The 14,199-nt window shown below is 37.9% G+C and overlaps 1 protein-coding gene across 3 annotated transcripts in view; it reads left to right on the top strand.

Annotated features, from left to right (window-relative positions):
- RPS6KA2 (ribosomal protein S6 kinase A2) overlaps window positions 1-14,199 on the top strand; it is a 193,778-nt gene that overhangs the window by 48,979 nt on the left and 130,600 nt on the right. For all 3 annotated transcript variants that reach the window (XR_012689708.1, XM_075203299.1, XM_075203300.1), the window contains exon 2: window positions 5,182-5,298. Coding sequence is in view for 2 of the 3 variants with exons in the window: in XM_075203299.1 (XP_075059400.1) it covers window positions 5,182-5,298 (117 nt within the window). In the remaining variant the exon portion in view is untranslated. The remainder of the gene's footprint in view (window positions 1-5,181; window positions 5,299-14,199) is intronic.

The following is a 14,199-nucleotide window of genomic DNA, read 5'->3' as shown; positions in this document are numbered from 1 at the left end:
TATTCAATTGGCCGCGTTTTTTTTTTCCCCGCAGTGTTAAAAAAAACAAAGATCCACTAGAGCGACCGTTTTTAGTTAACGCCACGTTACAACTCATGCAATTCAATTTCAAATCGTGGAAACCCGCCCCAGCACGCAATCCATTGGCCAAAGCGAGTTTTTCCATGGGAGTGGAGGGGAGGGTTTAACACGGCCATCTTGAATATAAAAGATAGCGCTGCCATCAGCAAACTGTCATTTGCTGATAGCTGTTAGCTGGTTTGGTGACTGCGTAGCATTTGGCTTGTGAGTTTTCCTCATTACAATTGAAATTGGAATAGATTAGCATTATCCTACACACTACTGACTACTATTTAAATACATACATTTTTATTTAAATTTTAATAGAATACACTTCACATTTGTACATACATACATATATACCCACTTTTACTAACACATAAACAGATAGAGCAAGATAATAAATGTCTTAACCTAGTGCAATTTACTTTTACCATTGTTATAGGATAGGATTTTAGATTGCATATAGGTTAAATGAATATATTTATTAGTTTAGCTCTAAATGATTGTACCATTATAGTCTAGGCTAGGATTTTGTACCATTGTAGTATAGTTATATTGCAGTTTAGGTACTATAAAATATTACTTAACCTACTGCAAAATAATTTATTTAAATTAAGTTTAATTATCTATATTGCATATAGGTCAAAGTAATAACCTAGTTCTAAATAATTGTACCATTACCATTGTAGTATAGTATCTGTTTTTATCTTGCAGATTAGGTAATATATTTCTTAACCTACTGCAAATTAATTGTGTGGTACTATAGAATAGCTTTTTAGATTAAAATAACACATTAATAAATTAATCAGTGTACGAGGTATGTCTATTAAATAAAGAGACTGATTAAATAACACACCTTAATTTATTGGTATTAGAAATTTAATGTTTGTCCCCTTCAATATACTCCCCATTTGCACTAATACATCACTGTAGTCTTGTTTTCCACTGGTCCAAGGCATGAAGCAAATCAATTTCTGTCTCTTGTTTCAATATATCTGCCGTTTTCTACTCTACAGCATCAACTGACTCAAAATGTGTCCCTTTAAGCACTGATTTAACTTTTAGGAAAAAATAAAAATCGCAAGCTGCTAAATCGTGCGAATATGGAGGGTGTTCAAGTGTAGTAATGTGTTTGTCGGTCAAAAATTGCTTCACATAAAGTGCTGTGTGAGCAGGCGCATTATCCTGGTGAAGAAAGAAACCATTTTTCCACAGTATTCAGTATAAATAAAATTTAAAAATTGTACTCAGGCACAAAAGTCAGAATACAGTTGTGGTGGTAGACGTCTTCACTATAGACATGTATTTTTCAGTTCAGGTTTCCTAAAAAATATGGTTGATGGGCACTGCTCCTACTCACATAATAGAGGTAAGTGTTTGGTCATTAAACCAAAATAAGTTTGGGTGTAATCACTATCATTAATCCATATTAATATAGCTGTTTGGTAGATTTATGTTTTCATATTTAATCTGTTAAGAGTTGGAGTAACTCAGGGATGATTTATTTTTATAGCAAAAATTATATTTAACACACTTATCAAAATATAGGTGAGTTTAGAACATTATCCTTTTTTTCGAACTATATTGGGATGAAATCATTGCATGGAAGTTGTATTAATTTATTCTGGTCAACACTTATTTTCACTAAAATGTAGTTGTTGTTTTGTAAATCAATTACATTCAGTTTGAACATATTTCTAATAATAAACCATTACACTTTTAATATTGGGAACCTGATGAAAAAAGGCAAAATAACATTAATAACACAATTATATTTTTTAAATCTATTAATAAAAGCAAACATTGTTTTGTCACAAAACACATTGCTGATGACTCCTTTCCATCTGCGAGGTCAGTTTACGTGAAGAATCTCAGAGAGGTACTGGTCACTTATTTGAAGGAAATATTATTATAATTTCCTTTTTTTAAATTTGCATAATTTATGGAGAATGTAGTATAATTTTTTTAACACCTCCCAGCTGATCTCTGCTTGCTAATCTACTTTATCAGAAAACAGCTGCTCCGTGCTGATACGTTTCATAGGTTGGGAGATCTTAGAAAATAAAATTTGGATGTCAGTAGTACAATCAGTTATGATGCATTTTTCATTTCATTATTAAAAAAAAGGGTCAGTAATTTTGTCAAAACAATTATGTTATCATTTGACAAATCCATTTCACATCATTCCCTTACACATAACTTTCAAACAACAATTTAACATTCTGTGTAATGGCAAAAAAATAAAACATACTCACCATGGCTGATTTATTCTATTCTTACCCATGATCATGCAATGAACCAAAATATCCTCCTTGGTGAGAGCTATACAGTTGTGCATCATTCCTGTATATTGGATGACAATGCCATATTTTTATTATTTCACACTTTCTTGAACACATAAATATTAATTTTGGGTTAAAAATTCAAATAACTTACATGAAAAAAAATCTTCTATTACACGTTGCCGCAACTGAGTTCCAAGCTCCACCACCTGTCCTACCTCAGTAGAAAGGTCCAAATCCAAAGAAATCTCTGATTCTCGATCAACCTCCAATCAGTTTGCAATACAAATATTGTGCAGAATAGGACAACCAATAATTATATCACAAACTTCAGAGGGTGAATATAAAAGTACACCGCCGGACCTGTCTAAACCGGCATTTAAAACTAAACTATTTACTATTTCTTTACACCCAAAAATGTAGGAAGGTAGGCCTGTTTTTTGCAGGGGAAGAATGGGCCTGTGAGAAGTACTAGTTTACAAGGATATTACTTTGGTAGAAGTGATTATTTTATATGCATATTTAGCTAATAGCTAATTTTTAAATGACAAACACTTCAGTAAAATGCAGGAGAAAGTGGTTTGCCCAAAAAATCCCTCAGCAAACAGTTCTTTCTCAGAAATGCTCTCCTTCACCACTGTCAACTCAAGTGATTAGAAAAAAAAAGTGTGTCTTTTGTATTTAAAATAAAGGACTGCACCATTAAGCTATTTTTCAAAGGGGAAATAAGTAAACTTTTATATTTTTTTATCATGCTTTTTTAAAATATATTTCATCCTTTTTATTTTTAAATATAATAAGAAAGAACTTAGTTACATTTTTTACCTTTATTACCTGTTTTGTTTACTTTAAAACACTTTTTTGTTTTTAGCACACCCCAAAGAGGTGCGAGATAAAACAGCATATTGGCCTATTTAACGTGCCATGTTAAAAAACAATTGAATAGCTTTTAACATGGCTGCCTCTCGCCCACCCCATACTTTCAATAGATCTTCTACTTGAGCGCGATAGGACCGTTTGAACACATACTAAGATATAGCTTGTAAAATGAAGCCCCTTGTTGACTGACAGTGAGTTGTAGGTATATCCCATTGACACCTACTTATGGATCAGTCACTCTCAGGCTTAGCTCAGTTTGTCTCATCTCCAGATCTTGTTGGCTTAAAATGAACAGATGCCCCTGCAGGTTTAGTAAGAAGTTAATTGACAAGCTGCTCACACAGGTGAAGTAGTTTAGTCCATACACAGTCGTTTCAAAGAATGGGTACCAGACCATTATTCTTGATTAAATAAGAGCATTTTTATTACATCTCTTTTTTTCTCTCATACACAGTTCTTAAAATACACAGACGGTCTTAAGAGCTGACGCACTTTCTATTTCTGAACTGCCACTCTGCAACTGAACCTTTCCACATTACCAGTCATGTATTCCTTGTTCTTAATCAGCACCAGGTCCAGCTGTCTAGCTGTCACCATGGGTAGATTAGGAGTATACATGCCTATATATAGAAAATCTGATTCAGAAAGGAGTCATAAAGCGCCTATGTACACTTGGATGTACCTTTAACATACCGTAAGCTATGCAGTCTCATACTGCACATATGCGCCAACAATGCACACGCATATGTCCATATATAGATTTTTGCATATCGTCAAATTGTGTCTCCATAAACCTGGAGGAGTGGAATGGGGACAGGGAGGGGTGGCGAGTGAAAGTTGAGTACAGTACAGGCATGTTCACGTAGTAGATATGGACGCATCCGCAGTTACTACTTTTAGGAAGCATATGTCAAACAGGTACTGGAGAAGTAGTGCAATGACACGCAATGTTAATAAGGCTATCAGCAGCACCATCAAGCCTCATTGGACTGATTGATTGCATATTGACCCTTCCAGATGATAGTACTGGGCTATATTATATCAAGTTGCGGTCGTCTATTTGCATTACTTTATTGACATTTCCCTCTGGACTACTCCATGCAAAAAAATTCCCAACCAATTTGAAGGTGTATTTAATTACATTTTATGTTGAAAATGTGACACTGCTTTCATGTGTATGTGACACTTCACTTTATTATATTGTGTAATAATAATAATTGCTCTATAATTGTCAAATCACATTGTTATGCTATCACAGGGTATAAGTATACATACTTGTTACACCTGACATGCACCTGGTGCAAATACTACTGTTATTTATTTGGATGCTTGAGTTGTGTCTGCCCCATATACATGTAAGTGTACTTTTTTTGCATGTATCTTTTCCTAAACAAAAATGTAGACTTTGGAATCCGAGTTCTGATTGAAAATAGCCGAATTTTTCTCTCCTGTCCCTGAACAAGAGAACTCCACAGAATTATTGGTGATGCATATGATTACTGTTATTTCACCTTTTTTGTTTGTCTGTAAGCAAAATAATGTAAATTTATTTCCTTATGCTGTAAATAAATTCATAATTAAAGTATAACTGTTGCTTGTCTGTGTAAATTCTATAGGGTGTTCTAAAGTAGGATTCACTTAACTTTGAAATGAGGAACCAAGACACGTGTAACACCGGAAGTCTGCTCAGACCATAAAAAATTATTATGGTTATTCCAACTTGGTCTGTTAATTTGGATTCATTAGTAGTTAAAATTCAAGTAAAATAATGTAAGTTTAAAAATATTGAGAGTTAAACAGTTTGGCTGAAAAAAGGGTAATGTTGGAGGCCATGCAACCTGTTTTTGATGTTTTTAATGTGATTTCACTCAATCTGGGCGATATGCCATATCACTGTACACATTTTCTGCTATTTAATGGTAAAATGGTAATGATTGCCAATTTCTTCATTTTAAAGGATGACAGAATAGTAAAGGAAATAGACATCAGTCATCATGTGGAAGAAGGTTTTGAGAAAGCAGAGCCATCCCAATTTGAACTCTTAAAAGTTCTTGGACAAGGATCTTATGGGAAGGTAAGCTGTGCAAATTTGTTCTTAAACTATAAGAAATGTGTCTTCCATAACAGTTCCAAAGAAAGCAAATCTTGCAATTTATATTTTAATTTTGTCATTAGTTTTATTGTTAAGTAACAAAAATGTTCAACTAAGTATGAGTTATATATTTCATTCCTTTCCAGAATTTGTCAGATTTTGTGAAATTTGGGGGTTTCAACTTTTAAGTTAATACTAAAAAAAACATCCATACCCAAACATACCCGTCCATACTATGGTATACCGCGTGATATAGATTCCAGTAAGGTTGTGACTATGAGCTCCCTATTTCTATGCACCTTGCCCCCTGCCCTACTTCTACCAATACTACTGTGTTTGGATGGAACTACCATTCATGGCACATTCTTAAAATCATTCTGATATATTTGCAGAGGAAGAAATATATTTAAGGAATTAGAATCAGTGTGGGCACACCAGTTGATAAGGGTTGGGTGGGGATGAGGTACCAAGGAATAAGAAGTTGAGGCCAGTTATGGGTGTTTTAAAATTACAATTTGGGAACCACCTTCATTTTGCATGTGTCATTCAGAAGCTAAAGATGATGATGAAGCATATTAAATAGAAGTATTATCAAAAGCATTTTTCTTAAATCTATTGAAAATACTCCACACTTTTTCTGGAGCACAGATTTCTTGGAAATGTACTTTACTTGGTAGCCTTTTCAATCAATGCTTTGGTCATTGGTCATTCACAGCATGACATAGGCCATGGCTGAGACATAGTGTCATGACAATGGTATGAAAGTTGTTTTTACCTTGAAAAATATCTTTAAATACAAACAGAAATACAAATTAAATTAAGTTAGATTACATTAAGTACAAATATATATTGCTTCCTCCTCTAAAATACTTTCCTGTTGCAGTCCAAATGGAATTATCAATTAAGTAATCAGAATAGATGGCTGGACTTCATATATTATAGCAACCATATTAGTGAGTTAAGTACTATCAGCAGGAGAAGTGAATCAGAAGTGGCTAATTAGTGCTGTCGATCATCATCGTCATCATCATCATTGCGTCTGGTTGCACCATTCCTCCAGCTCTTACAACAGAGACTTCTACTGGCTTGTGCATATGTGTCTGCATACAGGGCTACCTCATTCGCAATTACATACATTTTTATACTTGGATCAGGAAAGTGCGTGGGTTTCCTCCGGGTGCTCCGGTTCTCTCCCACACTCCAAAAACATACTGCTAGATTAATTGGCTGCTAACTAATTGACCCTAGTCTGTGTGTCTGTGTGTGTGTGTGCTAGGGAATTTATTTACTTTGATATGTGTGTTTTTTAGTTTATTGACTTTTTTATTTCTTACTTTAATTTTCAAAATAGAGCTTGTATGACACTACAAATATATTTTCAATTTTGCATCAACTGTTTGCTCTAACTGGACCAGACTTACTAGTTCCAGTTACATCTTAAACAGTTAAAAATATTTTTTTTACTATTGTAGCTAATCTAGGTTCTTCTTAGACCCAGTGTGTCTCTCTCTTGCATGGAGCACTGTAGATCAAATGATCCCTAGAGGGGTTACAGGATACAGAAGTGAATACAGGATGGGGAAGAAATGATTGAGAGGTCAGCAACGATCCCAATCACTGTGTTTTTATGGCACATACTGTAGGTTTAATGCCCAGAATATACTGTAGGTTTAATGACCAGAGTAATGTGTTAAGCTCTTATAAGCTGATGTTTTGGAATCTCTTAATTGGTAGCTATATTATATATTTAGTAATAGTTTTCTTTTGAATTGACCCACTAATCAATAACCATATTTATTGTACTCTGGGGTTGCTTACAAAGAGCAGACACAGTTCAAAAATTTGCTTTAAAGAAACCAGGTTACGTAACTTTGCAATTTTGCAACTTTTTTGATCGCTACTCATGCACACAACTTGCTTCTATATTTTTTAAGCTGCACCTACAGCCCCTTGCAGTTTTGTGAAGCAGGCCTGGATCATTCACGTGCAATTGCATGCAATAAGGGAACACAGGCTTTGCCTCATGAAAGATTCACATTTCTCAATTGTAACTTTTATAATGTATGTTTTTTATGAAGCAACCCAGACTCATTTTGTGACTAGATATCATCTGTGATTGTAAAAATAGTGCAAAGTGAGCACAATGATTTCACAAATAGGAAAACTTCTAGCAGAAAAATGCAAACACACACCTATTTAGTATGATAAAAAGACAATATTTTTTGTAGCAACTTGGTAAACTACTTTTGTGCACATTAGTCATTAGTGAGAAAGAGAAACTTAATTCCGTTTCTGAAAGTGCTTCCTTTTTTTAAACACAACTAATGTTCACTGATGTTACCTATCAGGCTGAGAGAATATAATGTTTGAAAATACTAGTAAAAATTATTGTCACGGAATTGCAGAGATGGCCGCTAACCGGTATTAACGCAACTGAACAGGGAGGTCCGTAGTCTAACATACTCCTGATATTCACCAGGGACCACCGCAAGGGAGTTTGGGCTGCAGAGGGTACGCAGGTTGCTGTTCTTCAAGACAGTCACCGGTGTAGCGACAGTAGTAAATAGGCGTAGTCAGGCGGTCCAGGTCAAGCCAAATGACTAGTGCGGTACACAGGGAAGATCCAGAGAGAAGTCAGGACAAGCCAAATAGTCAAATCAGCTGAGCAACGAAGTACTAAAATGTAACACAGGAGAATAGTAGCAGCCAAGTCAAGTTAGGACCAGGAACAGAGGATCAGAAGTTCAGGAAGTGCTAGAGTATGGAGTGAACCAATACTCTGGCACCCAACAGTTGTCAGAGGGAAGTCAGGACCTCCCGTAATATATTCAGGATGAATATATTAGGGGAGGGGGCCTCTGCAGTGAATAAAGGGAGGTAGTGGGCATCATATCTATGCAGCAGCTGCTCCTGAGATGTGAGATGTGGTTTGGGGAGAGACTTCTGCTGGTAAATAAGGATGCGGCAGCGGGCCCCCTTGTAGGCAGCATGTCTGCCTACACTCCAAAGATGTTGGGGCCCAATTTCTGCCGCCATTTACTCCAGTTCCAGCTCCCCAGGTGCCTGGCCCCCGGACACAGAGCCTCAACAAGACAGAGAGGCTCTCTGCAGCATTGCTGATGTAATGTAATTTATAACGTCACAGCGCTGTCAATAGAGAAGTAAGTAAACTACCGCAGGGGTTAGATGGAACCAGGATGGTGGGGGTGACTGTAGAGAATGGGGGGAGGCAAACGTTGGGTAGAGAATAATTTAAAATTGAGGGTGGGGTGAAAGAAGGAAGGAGGGGGGCCCTGTCTGTTACATTAGTACTTGGTCCCGCAATTTCTGGTGACAGCCCTGCTTGCCACAGTAAATAATCTGCCTTGCTATTTGTTTATATTAAAATATTAGGATTCTCATTTTAAAGCTCAATGTAACAGACACATATAATACCCCATTCATACTGTCTAAAGAAAACCGGGTTTTTGCAAGGGTGAGCTCCGACAACCCGGGTCAAGGCTCAGTGTGAAAGGTGGTCAGTGCAAAATCCTGGGTCTGATGAATTAGACCCGGGACTTTTGCAGGGTTATTCTCGTGTCAGTCCTGGAATGCCTGCAGTGTGAATGGTGCGACCTGGGATTTTCAACCCGGGTTTCACCGAACACCATTGAAAAGTTTTAAAAAAAAAAAAATCATCATCACAAGAGCCAATTAGAGCTCCTCTTGTGAGGTTGCCAGGAAGACCTGGGCAGACCAGTGTTCAGTATAAACGGGGTCGACCAAAGAAATTCCTGGGTCCAAGGTGCAGTGTGAACGGGGTCTCTGAGTTGGGATGCTGTGTGACAAGGCAAAAACCAAACTTGAAAATCCCGGGAAATTGCAGGGGTGGCAATGTGAAAGTGGTATCAATTTTCCTGAGATTTATATCCTTTATATGAAATTAAGTGACTGTTTAGACAACCCTAAAATATTGTTGTTAAATTTAAATTTCCAAATTACCCCTAACAAACACATAATTTCAGCCTTTTTAACCATAATAACCACAAGGGTATTTTAAAGATGTACAGTCAGTATATGTCTGCCACCTTTACTAGGCATGTGTTGCTTTCTTTTCAGGTAAGACAGCCAATAAAATACTTAACGGTTGATCTTACTCATATCCTTAAAACTGTAATATAAATAATGGACACAACATAAAACTTGTGGCAAATAAAGAGGAGTTTATTTAACCCAATAAACAAACTGTATGGTGGGGGGAGAACACTGTCAGCAGATCGGCAAAGGCCCATAGTCAAAACTGGATGTCCAATCACAGGTCACTTAACCTCTGGACATCAATAACCTGTACACTACTTTTACATGTACGCACCTTTATTATTTGTTTTAAATAGGGACAAATTATCCCAGGCATTCCAGAACCCGAAAACTCTTCTGGGCTAACGTAATGCAACCCACAAGCCCAAGGGCAGTACTTGCACCGAAATCTAAGCCGACTCTTCAAAGGGAAACTGATTCCTAATGCCTCAGTACAAGTAATGTGCGCCCCATCAACCTTGCCCTCTAACTGCACAGTGTTCTCAGGCTATGCCTTGTTACCTCACGAATCAAGGCCCACCACCATACCTAAACCTACAGTAATGAACCTCCTGTGAATCTGCTAAATAAACAAACCAAAACCTTCATCAATGGGATTTCAGTCGAAGATGCTCAATCCATCACCCTAAAAAAGGAGGGTGGCACCCAAACCTGGCCACCAGAATTAACTGTTCATCACACATTTTTTAAATGCTCCTAATGGGAAAAGACTTTCATATCCCCCCGGGAAACTACATCGGACCAGCAGATGACCAAGTCGGACCAAAAGTAAAGCAACCACACTAGGTTGGATCCAAACTGGAAAGCATAAAGGTATGTCAGAATGGAGGAGACCAACACAGTGCCAGACCAGAGTGTCACAGAATAGAGAGCACCAAGAGATAAGGCCCAAAAAGAACAGGAAGGAAAAAACAGGTAGGGAAAGGAAAAAGAGGAGGACAAGGAGACCAGGAAAGAAGAACAAGAGACATTTAACAGTAGACACAAGTGAAAGTGAAATCATAAAAGCATAGTGGCACCATCAGCCAATCAGGCCCACTTGTAGAGGAAAAATTAGGCAAAATTCCTTTACACCCTTGGTTCCAAAAGCAACAAGTGACTAAAGATCTGTGTCACCCTGAGGCTGAAAGAGTAGAAAAGGAAGAACATAAATGCAGGATAGCAGAGAAACTGCACAAATATAAAAGCAATGGACTTCCACCTGCCCAACTGGTGAATGCATTGTATTGCCGCGCCATCTACAGCAGCGGAAGTGGCCACAACAATAAAAAGAAGTGTTGGCCCAATAGCACATCATCTACACCCCTTAAGCCTAATGTTCGCTTAAAAGCAGCCATAAACAGGAATGATCTAAGGTGGGGCCATCACAAAACACAAACCATGCTTCAGCTGTATGGGAATGCATAAAGGCAAACTCAGGGACAACTTAAAACTGGCAAACTGAGCCATTCCTCTTAGTGAACAAAGTGACCCACCTCTCCTATTTTAGCAGAGAAGCTAAATTGTCATATAAGCAATCTTCTTCCTCCCACCCAACTGTTGGACGCATGAAGTTGCAGCGCCATCTACCACTGCGGACGTGGCCACCAACCAAAAGAAATCTCTGCCAAACAGCATGTCATTCTTACCCCTTAAGTCTAGTATTTGCCTAAAAACAACCGTAAACGGGTATGCCATGGTATGGGGAAGCAATAGGACAAACTCAGGGATAATTTTAAACCAGGCAAACGTGGCCATACCTTCCTATTGACAAAGTGACCCATCGCCCCTGGCCCAGCAGATCAAATGTGGACACGTGTACAGCGCAAATTATGGGAGAAGTTGCAATAATCAAATTTATAGCGACCATGACAGAGGAGCCAACCTATAGGAAGCCATCAAGGTGCTAGTCCAGAGGCCGCCACACCAACATTACCCAAGGCATATACAAACACATCTTGTGGCACACCTGCAAGCACCCCAAGCAGGCCCCTCAATATGGTGGGCTAAATGCCTTCCGCTAGTCAGGGAAGACCATTCATGCATGTGCCCAGCAGCCAGGCTGGGTAATGAAAAATCTTGGATCCACATCCATATTGCCAAGATCCACGTCACAATGTGCATATACAGGGGACTATTATCAAAACACTCTTTCGTGACACCTTCCAAAGTAATGAGAGGTGTATAAAATAAAATAAATGTTGAACCAAATTAAAATGCATACCCTCTGACCCAATTGCTATGGTGGGTATTACTGAGGCCATAATAGCCCAAAGTGTGAATTATTGAGTACTTGATTCCTCCATGTGAATCATTTGATCTCCCAGATCCAACTTATATAACCCCACAAGTGGGATTACACTAAGGCTATATAGTGAATCATGCCAGATAGCCACCGTATGAAATGAAAGTAGCATATGGCCATGGGAAATAATCCTCAAATGTAACAATTTGTCAGAAAATACCTCTTCTACTAAAACTTGCGCAGTCACTCAAAGCCAGCACCAGGAAAGCATCTGTATTTTTTTTTTTCAATTTATTTATATATAATAAAGCCATGACCTAAGCCTAGCAAACATGCACATGCCAGAGATCTTGTGCATCTATGCATACCTTGCCATCTGCTCATGAGGCCACATTACAAAATAACAGGTCGCAGAACGAATACCCCGCTCCGCTAGTTATGACCAGTCTTGAATCCGGACCTTACACACTGAGCCACCAGAACATTGGCACACAAACCCACAAAATTACACTGGAGAGCCAATCAAACACAAACAGACACCCCCTGCTAGAATTTGGTTGCCAAAAATCCCTTTCTATAGACAGAATTTCACAAGCCAGTGCTCTTCATTAGGATAAAAAGGATCCACTTTTAGATATAGAATTCAGGTATCAGTGCTGCTGTGCAATTTTACTCAGGAATACAGGCTCTTCAGCGGAGCCCTGTATGCAATTGCCCATAGGCACCATCCACGTGCAGATACTGCAGTTGTTTGGGTTTCTTTTTACCTCCTCCCAGCTCTCTCAAGCATCGCAGTGGTAACTTAACAATGTTGCAATGCTGTAGGCCGAGAGTAGCCTTCCTAACATTTTAAATTTTCCACTGCAATGTTTTATGACCAATATGTTATTGTTAAAAGTATGAATTATAGTAAAAGTGTATCATTTTTATTTCACAGACTTAGGTTATAGTAGTATTTCTTGGAGCTATCCTAATTGTTTAAATGTTTTAATGCTCAGCTTATGTCCAATACTAAATCAGGCCCATATTGCTATATTCTCCCATAGAATTTGCTAGCACAATCCAGAATCAGTTGTTCTCTAAACTTGTAATGCATTTGAATGCTGAGAGTGCTAAGTAAGCCAAAACATTGTATTTCCAATACTGTTGAAAGTATATACTACATGGCAATAACATTTCTAGAAAAAAGGCCAAAATGTGTTTCAATATTTGTAGATAAGGAAAAAATATTATAAAAATGTGAAGGAACCGAATATTGTAATAGTCACCAGTTACATCAGTAGATCAGCCACTATAAGCTAAATGTGGTCACCTTTTGGCCCCTTTTTCCTATAAAACTGAGTGTGCTTACCGGTTGCCCACAGCCCTTATACAAATAGCTATAATTGTTGTTCAATATGGTTAAAACTAGTGACCAAAAAAGGGGTGAGTGGTAAGGTAAAACCTTCCATACAAATACTTCAAAAGCAGGCAAAAATCAAAGACAAATCAAGCTGGACTTTGTCAACAATAAACGGACGTGGTTACAATGTTCCTCTAAGGAAATAGAGAATGTTAATATACAGTCAAGTCCATAAATATTGGGACATCGACACAATTCTCATATTTTGGGCTCTATACACCACCACAATGGATTTGAAATAAAACAAACAAGATGTGCTTTAACTGCAGACTTTCAGCTTTAATTTGAGAGAATTTACATCCAAATCAGGTGAACAGTGTAGAAATTACAACGGTTTCTATATGTGCCTTCCACTTTTTAAGGGACCAAAAGTAATGGGACAAACTAAACAATCCTACATCAAACTTTCACTTTTTAATACTTTGTTGCAAATTCTTTGCAGTCAATTACAGCCTGAAGTCTGGAACTCATAGACATCACCAGACGCTGTGTTTCATCCCTGGTGATGCTCTGCCAGGCCTCTACTGCAAATGTTTTCAGTTCCTGCTTGTTCTTGGGGCATTTTCCCTTCAGTTTTGTCTTCATCAAGTGAAATGCATGCTCAATCGGATTCAGGTCAGGTGATTGACTTGGCTATTGCATAACATTCCACTTGTTAGCCTTAAAAACTCTTTGGTTGCTTATGCAGTATGCTTCAGGTCATTGTCCATCTGCACTGTGAAGCTCCGTCCAATGAGTTCTGAAGCATTTGACTGAATATGAGCAGATAATATTGCCCAAAACACTTCAGAATTCATCCTGCTGCTTTTGTCAGCAGTCACATCATCAATAAATGCAAGGGAACCAGTTCCATTGGCAGCCATACATGCCAATGCCATGACACTACCACCACCATGCTTCACTGATGAGGTGGTATGTTTTGGATCATGAGCAGTTTCTTTCCTTCTCCATACTCTTCTATTCCCATAACTCTGGTACAAGTTGATCTTTGTCTCATCTGTCCATAGGATGTTGTTCCAGAACTGTAATTTTTTAAATGTTGATTGCCAAACTCTAATCTGGTCTTCCTGTTTCTGTGGCTCACAAATGGTTTACATCTTTTGGTGAACCCTCTATATTCACTCTTGTGAAGTCTTCTCTTGATTGTTGACTTTGACACATATACACATACCTCCTGGAG

This window comes from Mixophyes fleayi, chromosome 3 (assembly GCF_038048845.1).
Source record: "Mixophyes fleayi isolate aMixFle1 chromosome 3, aMixFle1.hap1, whole genome shotgun sequence".
NCBI classification, from domain to species: domain Eukaryota; kingdom Metazoa; phylum Chordata; class Amphibia; order Anura; family Limnodynastidae; genus Mixophyes; species Mixophyes fleayi.
The sequence above is the reverse complement of the archived record's forward strand: the minus strand, read 5'-3'. Positions and strand labels throughout refer to the sequence as shown.